The 17,752-nt window shown below is 41.9% G+C and overlaps 1 protein-coding gene across 3 annotated transcripts in view; it reads left to right on the top strand.

Annotated features, from left to right (window-relative positions):
- Positions 1-9,404, top strand: part of HPS4 (HPS4 biogenesis of lysosomal organelles complex 3 subunit 2) — a 45,283-nt gene extending 35,879 nt beyond the window's left edge. For all 3 annotated transcript variants that reach the window (XM_056529204.1, XM_056529214.1, XM_056529196.1), the window contains exons 9-14: positions 1,877-1,904; positions 4,180-4,276; positions 5,675-6,557; positions 7,272-7,404; positions 8,636-8,744; positions 8,914-9,404. In XM_056529204.1, coding sequence (XP_056385179.1) covers positions 1,877-1,904; positions 4,180-4,276; positions 5,675-6,557; positions 7,272-7,404; positions 8,636-8,744; positions 8,914-9,085 — 1,422 coding nt within the window. In that variant the 3' untranslated portion in view covers positions 9,086-9,404. The remainder of the gene's footprint in view (positions 1-1,876; positions 1,905-4,179; positions 4,277-5,674; positions 6,558-7,271; positions 7,405-8,635; positions 8,745-8,913) is intronic.
- The last annotated feature ends 8,348 nt before the right edge of the window (positions 9,405-17,752 follow it).

Genomic DNA, 17,752 nt, shown 5'->3' with positions numbered 1-17,752 from the left:
TATGCCTCTCCCTATACTTCCAATCATTCTGCTAGCATTTCCTGCTGCTCTATTACATTGTCTTCCTATCTTTAAGTCTTCTGAAATAATTACTCCTAAATCCCTTTCCTCAGATACTGAGGTCCGGACTGTGTCAAATATTCTATATTCTGCTCGAGGGTTCTTACGCCCCAGGTGCATTATCTTCCACTTATCCACATTTAAATTTCAGTTGCCAGAGTTCTGAACATCCTTCTAGTTTTCCTAAATTCTTTTCCATTTGGCGTATCCCTCCAGGAATATTAACTCTGTTACATATCTTTGTGTCATCAGCAAAGAGACATACCTTACTATTGAGACCTTCTGTAATATTACTTATGAAGTTATTAAACAATATTGGTCCCAGTACAGATCCCTGAGGTACCCCACTGGTAACAAGACCTTGCTCTGAATATTCTCCATTGACTACAACCCTCTGTTTTCTGTTACTCAGCCACTGCCTAATCCACTCAACAATATTGGAGTCCAAGCTCAATGACTGCAGTTTATTGATAAGTCTTCTATATGGGACAGTGTCAAAAGCCTTACTAAAATCTAGATATGCGATGTCTACTGCCCCTCCGCCATCTATTATTTTAGTCACCCAGTCAAAAAAATCAATAAGATTTGTTTGACATGATCTCCCTGAAGTAAACCCATGTTGTTTTTCATCTTGAAATCCATGGGATTTTAGATGTTGTACAATCCTATCTCCTTGAAAACAGATGCTCTGTTATGAAAAGAAAGCCATAATGCAAGTATCAACGGAGCCTTAGGCAGGGACTAAAAAGCAGCATGTGTGCCTTATTGAGACTATGAAATATCGAAATAAGTAAAACTTAAAAAAGATGTAAAGTTACTTTTACATAGGATTTAGTTCCTTTATAGGGAATAACAGTTGTCACATAATGACCGCCAGTTACATGCAGCTTTAAATCGCTGTATAGTCCCCATATCATGATGTGCAGGCATACTTAAAATATAGTACTTTGCTCTACAATTCCTGCATTCGGGTCTCCTTTGAGTAAGGTCACTATATCTTGCTGAACTTTTTTCCTTTAACACAGGAATAAAGATTAGCTAAAATATCCTATCTTTATTGTTATCACATCTTTATTCCATTTTCTCCCCTGATTCTCTAGTGACAAGCATTTAACATTAATATAATCTCCCTAAATAAATTGCACAATAATACTACATTAATATTAATATGTTGATTTCTCAGCAGGTTAGGATCTGTTACATGACAGCCCTTTATTAAAATGTGCCTAGAAATAGCATCGATTTTATGAGGTTTAGTTTAATATTCAGCATAAAGAAAAATGTGCTGCTGTGAAATAGTAAATCCGAAATGGGGTACAATCTTAGTGATGCTGTATCAACAAGATATGCCTGTTTCTGGGTAACAGTCCAAAACTTTTTGTCAATCAGTAGTCTAGACCAGTGTTTCCCAACCAGGGTGCCTCCAGCTGTTTCAAAACTACAACTCCCAACATGCCCGGACAGCCTTTGGCTGTCCAGCCATGCCGGGAGATGTAGTTTTGCAACAGCTGGAGGCACCTTGGTTAGGAAACACTAGTCTAGAAAGATGACAAACTCAGAAGGAGCTATAATGGCATAAACACTTGAGTTTGGAAGTGTCACTGACTATTAAGACAGGTTTTCGTGACTGTGCAAAACAGACTGATGACCTAGAAAAATTCCAAGGCAAGATCTGAAGTTCTGATTTGACCCAATCAAGTTTACTGTAAGATAACTGATAACCACATTCTCTTATTTATGGTATTGTCATTATGTGACACACAAAGAATTGTACATTCACTTTAATGCTTTGTATATATATTTTTTTTTCTTTTAGTCACCCACGGGCACTTTCCAAAGACAAGGTAACCATTCTTTAGTACATAATTATGTGAATACAATGATAGCATATTAAATGGGCACTGTAATTTGCAAAATCTTTTTTATATATGTAGTTAATAACATTTTATGTATATTTGTAATATAAATTAGTTTAAAAAATGTGTATATTTTTAGGTGGGAAAAAAAAATACTGTCTTGTCCCTGCAGCTATTGCCTGTGCGTCTCGCCTGGGACACAGGTATTGTGGGCTGAGGACAAGCAGGGCTCTGTGCACTAAGATCAAGCAGGGCTCTATACACAAGCAGGGTTCTATACACTAAGGACAAGCAGGGCTCTGTACACAAGCAGGGCTCTATACACTGAAGACAAGCAGGGCTCTGTACACTGAGAACAAACAGAGCTCTGTACACTGAGAACAAGCATGGCTCTGTACACTGAGGACATGCAGGGCTCTGTACGCTGAGGACACGCAGGGCTCTGTACGCTGAGGACATGCAGGGCTCTGTACGCTGAGGACACGCAGGGCTCTGTACGCTGAGGACACGCAGGGCTCTGTGCAGTGAGGACACGCAGGGCTCTGTGCAGTGAGGACACGCAGGGCTCTGTGCAGTGAGGACACGCAGGGCTCTGTGCAGTGAGGACACGCAGGGCTCTGTGCAGTGAGGACACGCAGGGCTCTGTGCAGTGAGGACAAGCAGGGCTCTATACACAAGCAGGGCTCTATACACTGAAGACAAGCAGGGCTCTGTACACTGAGAACAAGCAGGGCTCTGTACACTGAGAACAAGCAGGGCTCTGTGCAACTCCTGGCTTGTCAATCGGCCTGGTGTGAGCCGGGGGGGGTGTCACAGAGCCTCAGTGTACAGCACAGTTCTTTGCTTGTCCTCCCCACACTTTCTGTATTTTGTCCCAGCTTAGGCATAGGCCTCACAAAATTATATGAAAGGCTTTGCAAATAACAGTGCCCACCTAATGGAAAGCATTATTTTGTGTCCCTGGAAAACTAAACTTCTGCCTGGGTGAGCCACACTACATTCGGCGGGTTTTGTGCACAAATCCTACCAGTAAAAAATGAACTAGTGCACAGAACTCATTTAGCATCATGCAGTTGCCTCGGCAAACCCAACTGCCAATCTGAAGAATGCGTGGGAGATTTACTTTACAAGTTCCCTTTTGAAGGTTCCTTTCGCAGCACTGATTTATTACTTTCCACAAAGACCTGAATACCGATCTTCTTTATATCCTCATACAGGGCTCCCGCCAATATACTTGGTTACCAGCCTATAATTACCCTGATTAACCCTTTTAATTCCATTCATAGTGGTGCTAAAAAGTGATAAAACCCTTTTGTCTGTTGCCCACCAGGCCAATGCTTTGGAGTTGCAGGGTCTGATGGTATTAAAGACAGCCTAGGGTCCGAACATTGGACTCTGGGGATGTCCAGAATAATGCCTCTTTGAGTGCATCTTACGGATGACTGATGTCAGAAAAGATCTAACAAAAAATAATATAACAAATAAAAATAATTATAGAGTTTTTATTTATTATACTATATTATTAGTTTTATAAAGTGACCTAATAAGATTACAAATGCTAAAAACTGTGTGTGGCACAGCGGGAGATGAGGGGGGCATTGTGTGTGACACAGTGGGGAGCAGGGTGTGTGACACAGCGGGGAATGTGGGGGCAGGGTGTATGACAGCGTTGGACGTGGGGGCTGTGTATGTGTGTGACAGCGGGGGATAGTGTGTGTGAAACAGAGGATGTGGAGGCAGTGTATGTGACACAGTGGGGGATGTGGGGCAGTGTGTGACACAGCGGTGGACATGGGGGCACTGTGTATGACAGCGGGGAATGTGGGGGCACTGTGTATGACAGCGGGGAATGTGGGGGCAGTGTGTGTGACAGCGGGGAATGTGGGGGCAGTGTGTATGACAGCGGGGAATGTGGGGGCAGTGTGTATGACAGCGGGTAAATGTGGGGGCAGTGTGTATGACAGCGGGGAATGTGGGGGCAGTGTGTATGACAGCGGGGAATGTGGGGGCAGTGTGTATGACAGCGGGGGATGTGGGGGCAGTGTGTATGGCAGCATTGGATGTGGGGGCACTGTTTTTGACACAGTGGGGGGCATTGTGTGTGACACAGTGCGGGACGTGGAGGCAGTGTGTGACAGTGGACATAACCACATTATACCACTCCTATATGAAAGAAAGCAAATAGCAAAAAAATAATGTGAACAATAAAAAAATTCATGTCTCATTTGTACTAATTACTTCTGCTTTTGTATTCATGATGCAGATGGCTTGTTACCTCAGGATGTCTATATGATCCCAGTATTTGTCATGGAAAAAGAAGCAACTGCACTTCGCCAATACCCAGTTCAGTGGATGACCAGGTAGATAGTAAAAAAAAGTACATTGGTGAAATTAATAGTGAGAAAGTATACAACTTCAGTTTCCTGCAAGTTAAAGGAGAAGATACATGGGAAAAAAACGTATCACCTATCCGCAGGCTAGGGGATGAATTTTAGATCGTGGGGGGTTCGGCTATCTTCGGCTCTCTCATAGAGATATATGGAGGGGCATGCCAGCCAGTCTTGACGTGCCACTCCAGGGGAGAGCCTGGGCTCTGTGCAGGAGATCGTGGGGGACCCCCAGTGCTTTGACCCCCCCCCCCCCCCCCTACGATCTAAAACTCCTGAAGATGGAGGATAAGTTTTTTTCCCATGAGATATATTTACTCTAATGGATTTCTTCTTGTCTATCCTTTTTAGTATTTTATTTGTTTTCTCTCTCTTGCTCTCTCTCGCTATTTCTATTACATGTGATCTATAGGGACAGCTATTAGGTCTGTATTGTCCATACTCACATGATGGCCTATCTTGCCTTAAATAAACAGCAACAAACTGCACCAATTGGTACACCTTTCTTCACATACGTGGTATTGTGGTATGATAAACATAAAAATAAATAAAATAATATATGCACATTTAGTGATATGATGATGCTATTTCCATCATCCTTTGTAAGGGTAGGGTCACACGTAGCGCATCCACTGTGTATTTGACACTGCGGATCCCTAGAGTGTGCCTCCCACTGTTTTCCCCATGTCCTGCTCCCAGCAGCAATCCGCCAATACGAGCAGACACAGAGGCGCAAGGCGCAGTGTATTCCAAACTTCGCGTCCGCCCTCGGCCTAGCTTAGGGAGCTGGGGGAGCTGCCTCGATGTCTGGAGAGCTGTCATTGCGTGTGACTCACAGCTCCCTCTGTGTCTGCTTGTTGCGGCGGATTGCTGCTGCGAGCAGGACACAGGGGAAAACAGCTGGAGGCACACTCTAGGGACGGGCAGTAGCGCATCTGCAACATCAAAAATGCAGTGGATGCGCTACGTATGACCCGACCCTAAAACTGCTTCACTAAATGGTTAACACATGGCTTTAGGTACCTGCATGGTTGAAATAGATTCTAAGTCCAGTTAACCCAACAAGACCTCCACCAGTCAGCATTCATTTTTCTTAACAGGCACTTAAGACCTAAATTCTAAATATAAAAATAAAAGAATGATCTTCTGCTTTTGCCATGGTCAGCTTTGACACTTTCTTGTTAGGCATGGTTATGTTTGTTTTATGTTTTTATGAATTATGAAAAATGATGGGCCACATCCCAGGAGCTGTTGTTGTACCTCAATATATGTCTGTTATTACTGTATTAAAACATTACAATGCATTTTTTCAATAAACATGCTATTACATTTCATGCACTCTACCTAATGTAATACATTATTTGTTTTTAGAATGCCAAGTTCCTCAAGAAGAAGTTCCAGTATTTCCCACAGCCTCAGCGAAGAAGCCCAGATTAACCAGTCCCATGCCTCACATGGGGAGTCCTTTGATAAAGAGAAAAGAAATGCAGGACCTGCATCATTATTAAAGGCAAATGTTTCACCTTTGTCAGAAGAAAATGTCAGAGCTAAAAATGACAGTACCGCCTCAGACTTCATGTTTCTGGGAACCACAACACACACTCCTGTACAAAGCTCCTCTCCTTTTAAACCGATAAATCTGCTTCATACAGGCATTGAGGATTATAAAGATGATGCCAAAGAGATAAGCAGCTCAGAAGATGTGTTCATAGACACCAGTCCTAAGAACCCATCTCTGATGGCTACTGGAGACCAAAGAAAGCATCTTGTGTCACAGCGTGCAGCTGAAAGTGAACATTTGTCTACAGGGAGTTTTGTTACTTGTCATTCCTCGGTTGAGTTAGAAAAAAGCAGCCCTGGTGAATGTGTTTCCTCCACTCTGGAGGACAGCCAAGTCACCGTGAACAAAGACGATTCACTAACCGTGGAAGAGAATTCTAGAGACCTTCTAGGGGATGAGACTGCTGAGGACCGACTCATGATTTTGGATATTACAGAGAGTGACTCACAAATTAGCCTGAAAGATTCTGAGTCCAAGGTGATCACATCGTCATATGACAGCACAGACACAGGAAGCCAGTTTACGAAATCTTGTAATATCACGGACTGGACATTGACGCTGAATGCTAATCCACAAAACAGCAGCTCCAAACTGGTGCAGATGGTACTGTATGTCCATAACGTGAAAGGCTTAGTGCTGGCTCTAATAGCAGAAAGTGATTTTAAATACATCAAGGAGACTGTTCAAGATGTGGTAAGCATGGAGTAGATCTATTTATTACATTCTGTTACTTTTTAACAATATGTGTAGAGGAGGAACAATTCAAAAGTTTTCTTGATGCCAACACTGGTATCTTGTGCAGCACTGAACATGTAGAGGTTACTTCAAGAACCCTAATAGGTCTAAACACATGACTGCCTAAGTTCTCTTTAACAACTTTAATAGGTCTTTAACAACTATATTGGTTGACCATGTGATTCTTGGTTCTTCTGCCTTTGAACTTTTCCTTGTCCCTAAATAACACTATTCAGTAAGAGAATGGTACGAGATCTTACTGTTCTTAATGGAGTACTGCAGCCTTATACAGCTTATCCCCTTAGAAGTGTCTTATGGTGGAGGGTCTGAACGCTGGGAGGCAGGAGGCATGTCGGCCGCAGCATGACGCTGCGGGCGACACACCCCTCCATATATTTCTGATGGCAGAGATGCAACGTTCGAGCATCCCTGCCTCTCCCATAGAGCTGAATGGAGGGGGGGGGGGGGGGGCGTGTCTGTCCACCTGTTAGTGAGATCGACAACACAAACATTAGCTGTGCAGAGCCGCGGCAGTTTCGGGGCCCTGTACGGGAGATCGCGGGGGTCCCAGTGGTCGGACCTCCCGCGATCAGACACTTATTCCCTATCCACAATATTTAAGCAATAGCTTAGTGAACAGACTGTAACATTTTCTGTATGTCCATTCTCTAGCACGACAGCACATTGGCTTCTCTCAATGGTTTAGAAGTTCATCTGAGGGAGACTCTACCAGTGGACAATAATAATTTATCAAAGAGCACCTACAACTTTACCCACTATGATTCTATCCAGAACACTCTTACTGGTAAGTACTGTCTCTAGAGTGCAATCTATTTTGCAAGGGATGCTGGAGATATTTTTTAGGGGATGTGGGGTGGGGGTGGGGGTTAAAGTAGTTCTAAATGAAATGTGAAAAAAGAACTAGAAAGGTGACTTAACCCTTTAAGGACTCAGCGTTTTTCCGTTTTTGCATTTTCATTTTTTCCTCATCACCTTCTAAAAATCGTAACGCTTTAAATTTTGCACATAATATTCCATATGATGGCTTATTTTTGGCGCCACCAATTCTACTTTGCAGTGGTTAATTTTAAATGACCTTTATTAACTTTTTTTCACTTTTTTTTGCAGTGTTATAGCTCCCATAGGGGGCTATAACATGGCACACACTGATCTTTTACACTGATCCCTGCAAAGCCATAGCTTTGCATGGATCAGCGTTCTAGGGGCTCGATTGCTCAAGCCTGTAGCTCAGGAATGGAGCAATCAAACGCCGATCAGACGCGACGGAGCAAGGTAAGGAGACCTCTGCTAGTGTCCTAGCTGATCGGGACATCACAATTTTATCGCGGTGGGTCCCAATCAGCCCAACTGAGCTGCCGGGAAGCTTTTACTTTCGTTTGGGACGCGGCAATCAACTTTGATCACCGCATCTGAAGGGTTAATAGCGCGCGGCACAACGATCACAACGATTAGCCCAGGGTCCCGGCTATCATAAGTTAAACAGATTTGTAAATTACTTCTATTTAAAAATCTTAATCCTTCCAGTACGTATCAGCTGCTGTATGTTCCAGAGAAAGTTTGTTTCTTTTTTAATTTCCTTTCTGTCTGACCACAGTGCTCTCTGCTGACACCTCTGTCCATGTTAGGAACTGTCCAGAGTAGGAGCAAATCCCCATAGCAAACCTATCCTACTTTGGACAGAGGTGTCAGCAGAGAGCACTGTGGTCGGACAGAAAAGAAACTCAAAAAGACAATAACTTCCTCTGGAGCATACAGCAGCTGATAAGTACTGGAAGGATTAAGATTTTTAATAAAAGTAATTTACAAATCTGTTTAACTTTCTGGCACCAGTTCATAAAAAGAAAATGTTTTCCAGTGGAGTAAATTTAACTAGCTAAATAACCAGTTCTTGAACACATTAGTGTTGTGTTCTTTGCATTCTTTTATTTTTCAGTTTTTTTTACCTCTTCAACAATTCTTACTCTATTTAGTAATGGTTTGTTATTTGTGTAAGAGTTCTCACTGTTTATTTACAGCCAATCTGCCATCAGCTTCAAGCACAAGTGACTGTCAGTTCCTCAGAGCTGCCAACCTGATTCACTCTGACTTTAGCATATACCCATCTTTACAGGAGGTGACAGTGAGGTAAGGCGTCTGGCTGTAGACATTCCAGGTATGGACACAACATACAGGAACTAAAATGTGTTGCTGTTTCCTTTAAAAACGTATTGACTAAAACTGTTGATGGACACAGCTGCGTTTTTACATTAATGCCACGAAAATAATATTATGTTGTTCTCAATGACCATTACAGGAACGCCTCATCATCGGTTTACGGTTGCCAGAGTGCTGTCCATGAAACTTACTTCCAGCAGCTGGGTCCTCTATTCCGAAATTCTGGAGCTCCAGACCCACAAGACACTGTCTTCATGCTTCATAGCAAAGCCAAACAGAAGTTACTGAAACACGGACTCAACTTGCTTTAACATTGTAACACCTGTTTCCAAACCAACGTGCCTCCAGCTGTTGCAAAACTACAACTCCCAGCATGCCCGGACAGCCAACAGCTGTCCGGGCATGATGGGAGTTATAGTTTTGCAACAGCTGAAGGCAATCTGGTTGGGAAACGCTGCCTTAAACTATGAGATTGCAGTGAAAGGGATGAGCAAAAGTATCTTCCACCGCCAAAACTTTGATCTTGCATCTATCTATGCCTGAAATGTTCAACTGGCTTTGTTTTCTACCACGAATTAAAGTATTATCAGCCTGTTCTAAATATAATTGATTTGTTTACGGAGTATGATTGATACTGTCCACTATATTTCTCTAGGAGTAATAAGGGCTCATGTACTTTGTATTAAGGCTGCATACTACCTCAGAGGAGTACAGAGCTGCAGATGCTCTGTGTGCATGTGTATGGTGTAATCTATGTATCTGCATCTCTGAGGTCTCATTCACATGACAAACTTTTTTTTTTTTTTTTTTCTAGAAACTTCAACAGGGACCAGTCATTCTGTAGCACAACACTGATCTGACTTCATCATTGGCTTACTAAGACTTAGTCATGGCCATAAATAATGGCACCCCTGAAATTTTTCTAGAAAATTAAGTATTTCTCACAGAAAAGGATTGCAGTAACACCTGTTTCGCTATACCCATGTTTTTCCCTTTGTGTGTATTGGAACTAAACGAAAAAAGGGAGGAAAAAGAGCTAATTGGACATTATGTCACACCAAACTCACAAAATGGTCTGGACAAAATTATTGGCGCCCTTTCAAAATTGTGGAAAAATAAGATTGTTTCAAGCGTGGGATGCTCCTTTAAACTCACCTGGGGCAAGTAACAGGTGTGGGCAATATAAAAATCACACCTGAAAGCAGATAAAAAGGAGAGAAGTTCACTTAGTCTTTGCATTGTGTGTCTGTGTGTGCCACACTAAGCATGGACAACGGAAAAAGGAGAACTGTCTGAGGACTTGAGAACCAAAATTGTGGAAAAATATCAACAATCTCAAGGTTACAAGTCCATGTCCAGATATCTAGATTTGCTTTTGTCCACAGTGCGCACAATTATCAAGAAGTTTGCAACCCATAGCACTGTAGCTAATCTCTTGATGAAAGGTGTCAACGCAGGATAGTCCGGATGGTGGATAAGCAGCCCCAAACAAGTTCCAAAGATAATTCAAGCTGTCTTGAAGTCTCAGGGAGCATCAGTGTCAGCGCGAACTATCCATCGACATTTAAATTAAATGAAATGTATGGCAGGAGACCCAGGAGGACCCCACTGCTGACACAGAGACATAAATAAGCAAGACTACATTTTCCCAAAATGAACTTGAGTAAGCCAAAATCCTTCTGGGAAAAAGTCTTGTGGACAGATGAGACCAAGATAGAGCTTTTTGGTAAAGCACATCATTCTACTGTTTACCGAAAATAGAATGAGGCCTACAAAGAAAAGAACACAGTACCTACAGTGAAATATGGTGGAGGTTCGATGAAGTTTTGGGGTTGTTTTGCTGCCTCTGGCACTGGGTACCTTGAATGTGTGCAAGGCATCATGAAATCTGAGGATTACCAATGGATTTTGGGTCGCACTGTACAGCTCAGTGTCAGAAAGCTGGGTTTGCATCCGAGATCTTGGGCCTTCCAGCAGGACAATGACCCCGAACATACATCAAAAAGCACCTAGAAATGGATGGCAACAAAGCGCTGTAGCTGAGTTGCTGAGTTCTGAAGTGGCCAGCAATGAGTCCATATCTAAATCCCATTGAACACCTAAGGAGAGATCTTAAAATTGCTGTTGGGAAAAGACGCTCTTCCAATACGAGAGACCTGGAGCAGTTGGCAAAGGAAGAGTGGTCCAACATTCCGGCTGAGAGGTGTAAGAAGCTTATTGATGGTTATAGGAAGTGACTGATTTCATTTATTTTTTCCAAAGGGTATGCAACCAAATATTAAGTTAAGGGTGCCAATAATTTTGACCAGCCCATTTTTGCAGTTTGGTGTGACATTATGTCCAATTTGCTTTTTTTCCTCCCTTTTTTGGTTTAGTTCCAATATACACAAAGGGAATTAACATGTGTATAGCTAAACATGTTACTGCAATCCTTTTCCGTGAGAAATACTTCATTTTCTAGAAAAATTTCAGGGGTGCCAACATTTACGGCCATGACTGTAAATGTTCTGTAAACCTACATGTTAAGCCCACTTACAGGTGCTGAATATTAAAGAAAAGTTTATAGGAAATGGGGAGAATTGCTCAGCTAAGCACTTCTCTTCCCGTCCCTGTCCTCGCTGCAGGAGACAGCTTGTGTGGAAAGTCTATGGATCCTGTCTCCTGCAGTGAAGGCGGGGAGAGGAGCACCTAGCCAAGCACTTCTTTCTAATTCAGACCAATCAAAACTTTTGACAGGTCTTTGGGAAATGTCAAAAGTTTTTCTTTATGAACAATAACAATTTAACCGCTTAAAGACCAAGCATTTTTTTCAGTTTTTACACTTTCGTTTTTTCCTCCTTACATTTTAAAATACCCATTCATAACCCTAAAAATCCATATGATGGCTTTTTTTTTGCGCCACCAATTCTACTTTGTAATGACATCAGTCATTTTACCCAAAAAAACTACGGCGAAACGGAAGAAGAAATCGTGTGACAAAATTGAAGAAAAAACCCAATTTGGAACTTTTGGGGTCCTCTGTTTCTACACAGTACATTTTTCGGTACAAATTACATCTTATCTTTATTCTGTAGGTCCATACGATTAAAATGATACCCTATTTATGTAGGTTTGATTTTGTCTTACTTTTGGAAAAAAAAATCATAACTACATGCACAAAAATGAATACGTTTAAAATTGTCATCTTCTGACCCCTATAACTTTTTTTTTTCCCCACGAATGGGGCAGTATGAGGGCTCATTTTTTGCGCCATGATCTGAAGTTTTTATCAATACCATTTTTGTTTTTATCATACTTTTTGATGGCTTTTTATTAATTTTATTTTATTTTATTTTTTTTTTAATGGTCTAAAAAGATACCAAAAATAGGTATTTTGGACTTTTGAAATTTTTTGCACATACGCCATTGACCGTGCAGTTTAATTAATGATATATTTTTATGGTTCGGACATTTACGCACTAGGCTTATATTTTTTATATGTTTTATTTATATATATATATATTTATATACCACATATGTTTTATTTTTTTTTACAAACTTATTTTATTTATTTTTTAAATGGGAAAAGAGGGCGATTCTGATTTTTATTAGGAAAGGGGTTAAATCACATTTATTAACTTTTTTTTTTTCTTTTTTTACTTTTTTTCTTTGCAGTGTTATAGCCCTAGAGCTATAACATTGCATACACTGATTGCAGGCACTGTTCAATGCATTGCCATAGGAATGCATTGATCAGCTTTTTTTTCCGCTTGATTGCTCAAGCCTGGATTTCAGGCTCGGAGCAATCAAACGCCGATCGGACAGCCAGGAAGAAGGTAAGGCGTTTTAGACGTGTCTAAAGGGTTAATACCAGGCATCAGCCCGATTGGCGATGTCTGGTATTAACCGCTGGTCCTGGTTGCTCATAGCAACCGGGACCCCGCAGATACGAAATTCGCTTCATATAACCGGAGCCGGCCACGAACGTAAATATGCGTTTGTGGTCGTTAAGGGGTTAAAGATCAACATTTTCAGCGGGAGCTGCCAACCCTGTGTATGGTGGCCTCCCAAGGATTGAACATGTTGGGTTCACCTGCGGACCTTATTCAGAAAACTTGGTCAAGCCAAATGTTCATGTGTATGTGGTAAGCCCGAGAGCTGTCAGCCAAAAAACCTGTTTGAAGGTGTTGGTTGGGCCATGTTAACCAAATCACAGATCTCCTAACCAACTTTCAGGGAAACACTTGGTTGTGAGACAGATACTGTATTAGTTTGTTTCTTATAAGAGTAACAGATCAAGCATGAACTATATCTCTACATAACCTGAATCTATTTTAGAGTTTTATGTGTGTTAACATATAGACATGGTAAGGTAGTATAAGGGAAGACACGTATAATATCCTTTAGTCAATTAAATTACAGTTCACGTGTTTCTTGAAACTTTCCTGCTTCTCCGCGTTTTGATTAATTCTTGTCTATGCTGATTAAATAGGAGTATTCTAAATTGGTGACCCTGCTCTATTCTATCAATATGCTAGGAATTGTAATATGGATGTAAGTCATCTTGACCAGAACACCCCCTACATAGTGTAAATGACTCCTCTTTCCATCATTGGTACCAGCGTACCATTTGGTCACTGACTTAATGGCAGCTGTGATGTAAGATTGTCACTTGCCAATTCCTTTGTGAAATGATTTCATTAAGGGTAGTGTCATTACGACCAGTTTCTGTTAACACCAGTGTAGTAGCACTTGACACCCACGTGTTCCCCATTGATTGACTGTCATTCAGAGTTAACTAACAATGGCCAAGACCTCAATTTATTACACCTATTGTGTGCTGACAAGGACTATTACTGTAAGTACTCTAGCCACGAGAAGCTTTTCCAGCAAAGGCTACATATAAATCAGTTCATGGATAGAGATTTATACTTCTCCTCATATTTGGCTTAACAATCCACACAGATCACTCCTAATAATCAGTAGATATAATTTTTTTTCTGTAAGCAAAATATATTATATTATATTTGTTAGCAAAATATATTAATATATTATGTCTGAATTAAGAAAAAGGAACCATTTTCATATGTCCTTTTTGGGAATTCTGACCATAATCCCCATCACTTTGGAAAGCAGATACAGGAAATGACAAATCTGAATAGTCACTGTAACGGTGTTGCAGTAAAATTGAACACTTACTACCAAGGTTATCCTAAAGATATAAATTATATTTGTGCTCTTCAGACAAGTATTGATTGTCCAAAGCAAATATTATTATTTTTTATATATATATATATATATATATATATATATTTGACTAGTGGTGCTGTAAAAATAAAGAAGCCATACTCACCTGGCCCGATCCCGCGCTGTTTCTGTTGTGGTAGACCCTAGTCCTTGCTGTTCTTGGCTGCTTCGTGATTCCTGTATTATGTTGTCCTGCAGGATGCCCCCACCCATCTAAACACTGACCGCAGCAATGACCGTCCTCAGTTCCTGTGGGGCATCACATTACAGGTAAATTTGTTTCTGGGACATTGCCTCCAAATAGATCTGTAGAGCTACATGTCTATACGTCAATAAACATTTGTGAAAGGAAAAAGTTCCAGAGAATGGGGGATATTTATCATTGTTGCTTTGGTAAGCAAGTTCTGTAGGCATTTTTTTTATTTATTTTTTTGCTTATGTATGGCACATTTATCATACTATCACAGGGGGGTTGATAAATTTGGCTCACATAAGCAAAAACCAATAAATCACCTCAGAACACCAACTTACAGCTTTGAAAAATGGGTGATATGATATATATATATATATAAATAATATAGTGTGTGTGTTTAATAAAAAATTACCACTTTTTTTTCCCCCTAAATGTACTAACTCTTTTATTTTTTACTACTCATTTCAGATCCGGAGACTACGGTGACCAGTGTTTTTTTTTGTTTAATGTTAATAAAATGGTTAACAAGGGCTTTTGGGGGAGTGTTTTTTTGGTAATAGATTATTTTTATTTTTTTTAAACGTGTTTTTTTTTATTTACTTGAAAGGCTTAGTAATAGAAGCTGTCTTCTAGACAGAGTCCATTACTAAGCTAGGGATTAGTGTTAGCCACAAAAACAGCAGCGCTAACCCCCAATAATTACCCCGGTACCCACCGCCACAGGGGTGCTGGGAAGAGACGGTACGAACAAACTTGGAGCATCAAAAATTGCGCTCCTGTGCCTAGGCAGTAACAGGCTGGCGTTATTTAGGCTGGGGAGGGCCAGTAACAATGGTCCTCGCCCACTCTGGTAACGTCAGGCTGTTGCTGCTTGGTTGGTATTTGGCTGAGAATAAAAATAGGGGAAACCTTATGCTTTTTTTTTTGCATAAATTATTAAATCTACAAAAAAACGCATAGGGTTCCCCCTATTTTTATTTTAAGCCAGATACCAGCCAAGCAGCAACAGCCAGATGTTAACAGGGTGGGCGAGGACCATTGTTACTGGCCCATCCCAGCCTAAATAAGGCCAGGTTGTTACCACCTAGGCCCAGGAGCGTTATTTTTTAAGCTCCAGGCCTGTTGGTACAGGCTTTTCCTGGCACCCCTTTGGCGGTGGGTATCGGGATAATAATTGGGGGTAACACTAAGCCCGGCTTAGTAATGGATTCCGTCTATAAGACAGCTTCCACTACTAAGACTGTCAAGTAAAAAAAAAAAAAAAAAACAAGTTTAAAAATGTTTTATTCCAAATAAAACACTCCCCCACAAGCCGGCATTAAACAGAAAGAAAGAAAAATGCTGATCATCAATGTAGTCCACCGAACCCGAAGTAGTCCACAGGATACACGGATCTGAAATAAGAAAAAGAAAAATAGGTTAATACATTTATTGTCACCCACCCGCGCATCTCCCGTGCCGCACAACTAGGTAAGGACTTGCTGGGAGTTGTAGTTGTGCAGCAGAGGGCAGGTAACAAGCTTGTCACCCACCCCTGCTGCACAACTACAACTCCCAGCAAGTCCTTACTGTAAGGACATGCTGGGAGTTGTAGTCGTGCAAGCCAGGAAATCTGGCGGTAATCACTGTAATTTCATATTTCCCGCGGGGTCATGGGACCCGGCGAAATATTTTAATTGAAAGTAGACTCCGTGGCACAGTAGCAAAGGGAGCCCGGGCTGACATAACACTGCAGCCACACGGGACTCCTGCAGCCGGGCCGGAAGATGTGCAGGAGCCGTCTCTGCCATCCCCCAGCATGTACCGCAGTGCTGAGGGATGGCAAGGACGGCTCCTGCACATCTCCCAGCCTGTCTGCAGGAGTCCCGGGCGGCTGCAGAGTGATGCCTGACCAGGCTCCTTTTAATATATAACTGAGCCGCAGAGTTTTAGTCCCTACTGTAAGATCAAATTTCTTGCTGGGTCCCGTGATTGGCTGCTCGGTCCCGGCCAATCACAGGACCCAGCGGGGAATTTGAAATTACATTAGGGACTCCAAAAACGGTGGCACCGAGGTATGTTAAAGGAGCCTGGGCTGGCATCACTCTGCAGCTGCCCGGGCTCCATCTGATTCTATCCCTGCTTCCCTAACTTAATGATGGGGGGCACTGATTTACATCCCTCCCCTCCCTTGTCTCCTACCCGCCTGCCCACGCTGCACATCTCCCGCCTGCTACAAGACTACAACTCCCAGCATGCCCTCACTGTTAGGGCATGCTGGGAGTTGTAGTCTTGAAACAGGTAGCAGACAGATGGGAGATGTGCAGTGCGGGTGGGAGACAGGGTGGGGATGTAAATCAGTGTGATCAGGTAGTCAGAAAAGCAGAAACATAGTCAGGGTTCAAGCTGGTGTGGATTCCTGGAGCTTTTTTTTTTTTTTTTTTTTTTAAATCAAGTAGTTTTTATTGAAAATATTTTCAAGGTATAACAACACACAAAGAAAAACATTTACATCCACTCTCAAAGAAACGTTGTTGCTGGAAAAAACGCTTATTATCCGCCATTCGCAATAGATGTGAATCAAGAATGATTTGCATAGACTGCCACTCCTCTCTATAGGCATCAGATGGATTATCCAAATACCTCTGTTCGGCTAAGAGCACATGTTGCTGCAAAGAGGCCTGTATGGCTCTGTTTTACAGGTAGCAATATCCCTTACCAGAATGCCCCGCACATATGCCTTTAAAGAATCCCACACCGTTCCCACTGATGCAGAACCCGCATTAATCTCAAGGAACGTTACTATATCATTTTGAAGAGGGGACCTGAAGCCAAAAAGGATTCAGTCGCCAAAGTGAACCCCGCTGTTTGGGGCAAGGATTAAAAACTAGTCGTACAAGAAGGGGGGATTGATCTGAAAGAACTCGGGGAAGGTATTCCACCGATGTAATAAGCGGAAAAATAGTCATTGCCTAATGCGAGATCAATGCGGGATAGTGTAACATGCCAACTGGAATAACAAGAAAACTGTAAGGTAGTGGGATTGCGTCTGCTCCATAAGTCTATCCACCCCACCTCATTTAAGAATTTAGCTAGACCCGAGGTACCTGGGGTGCCAGGCCGCCCATCTCTACCCAACCTATCTAGGCTAGGCTGTAGCAAGTTATTGAAGTCCCCCACCACCAAAAGCGGCACATCAGGTAGAGAGGAAAGAAAAGACACCACCCCACGCAAGGCGTCACCCGAGAATGGTGGGGGAATGTATATGGCCACCAAAGCCAACAACAAACGGTTAAAGGTGCCATACAGGCACACAAATCTGCCCTCAACGTCTATACAGCTAGATATAGTAGAATATGTAATATTTCTATGGACAAGCACACTAACACCCCTAGCATAGGACGAGAAAGTGGCATGAAATGTATTACCAAACCACGGCTTATCGAGAAAATGTTTAGTATCACTAGTCAGGTGAGTCTCAGATAAACATAGTATGGCTGGTTGGTGTGATTTGAGTGCCTGAAATACAGCTAGTAGAGATGAGCGAACTTACAGTAAATTCAATTTGTCACAAACTTCT

Source organism: Hyla sarda, chromosome 1 (assembly GCF_029499605.1).
Source record: "Hyla sarda isolate aHylSar1 chromosome 1, aHylSar1.hap1, whole genome shotgun sequence".
Lineage (NCBI taxonomy): Eukaryota > Metazoa > Chordata > Amphibia > Anura > Hylidae > Hyla > Hyla sarda.
The sequence above is the reverse complement of the archived record's forward strand: the minus strand, read 5'-3'. Positions and strand labels throughout refer to the sequence as shown.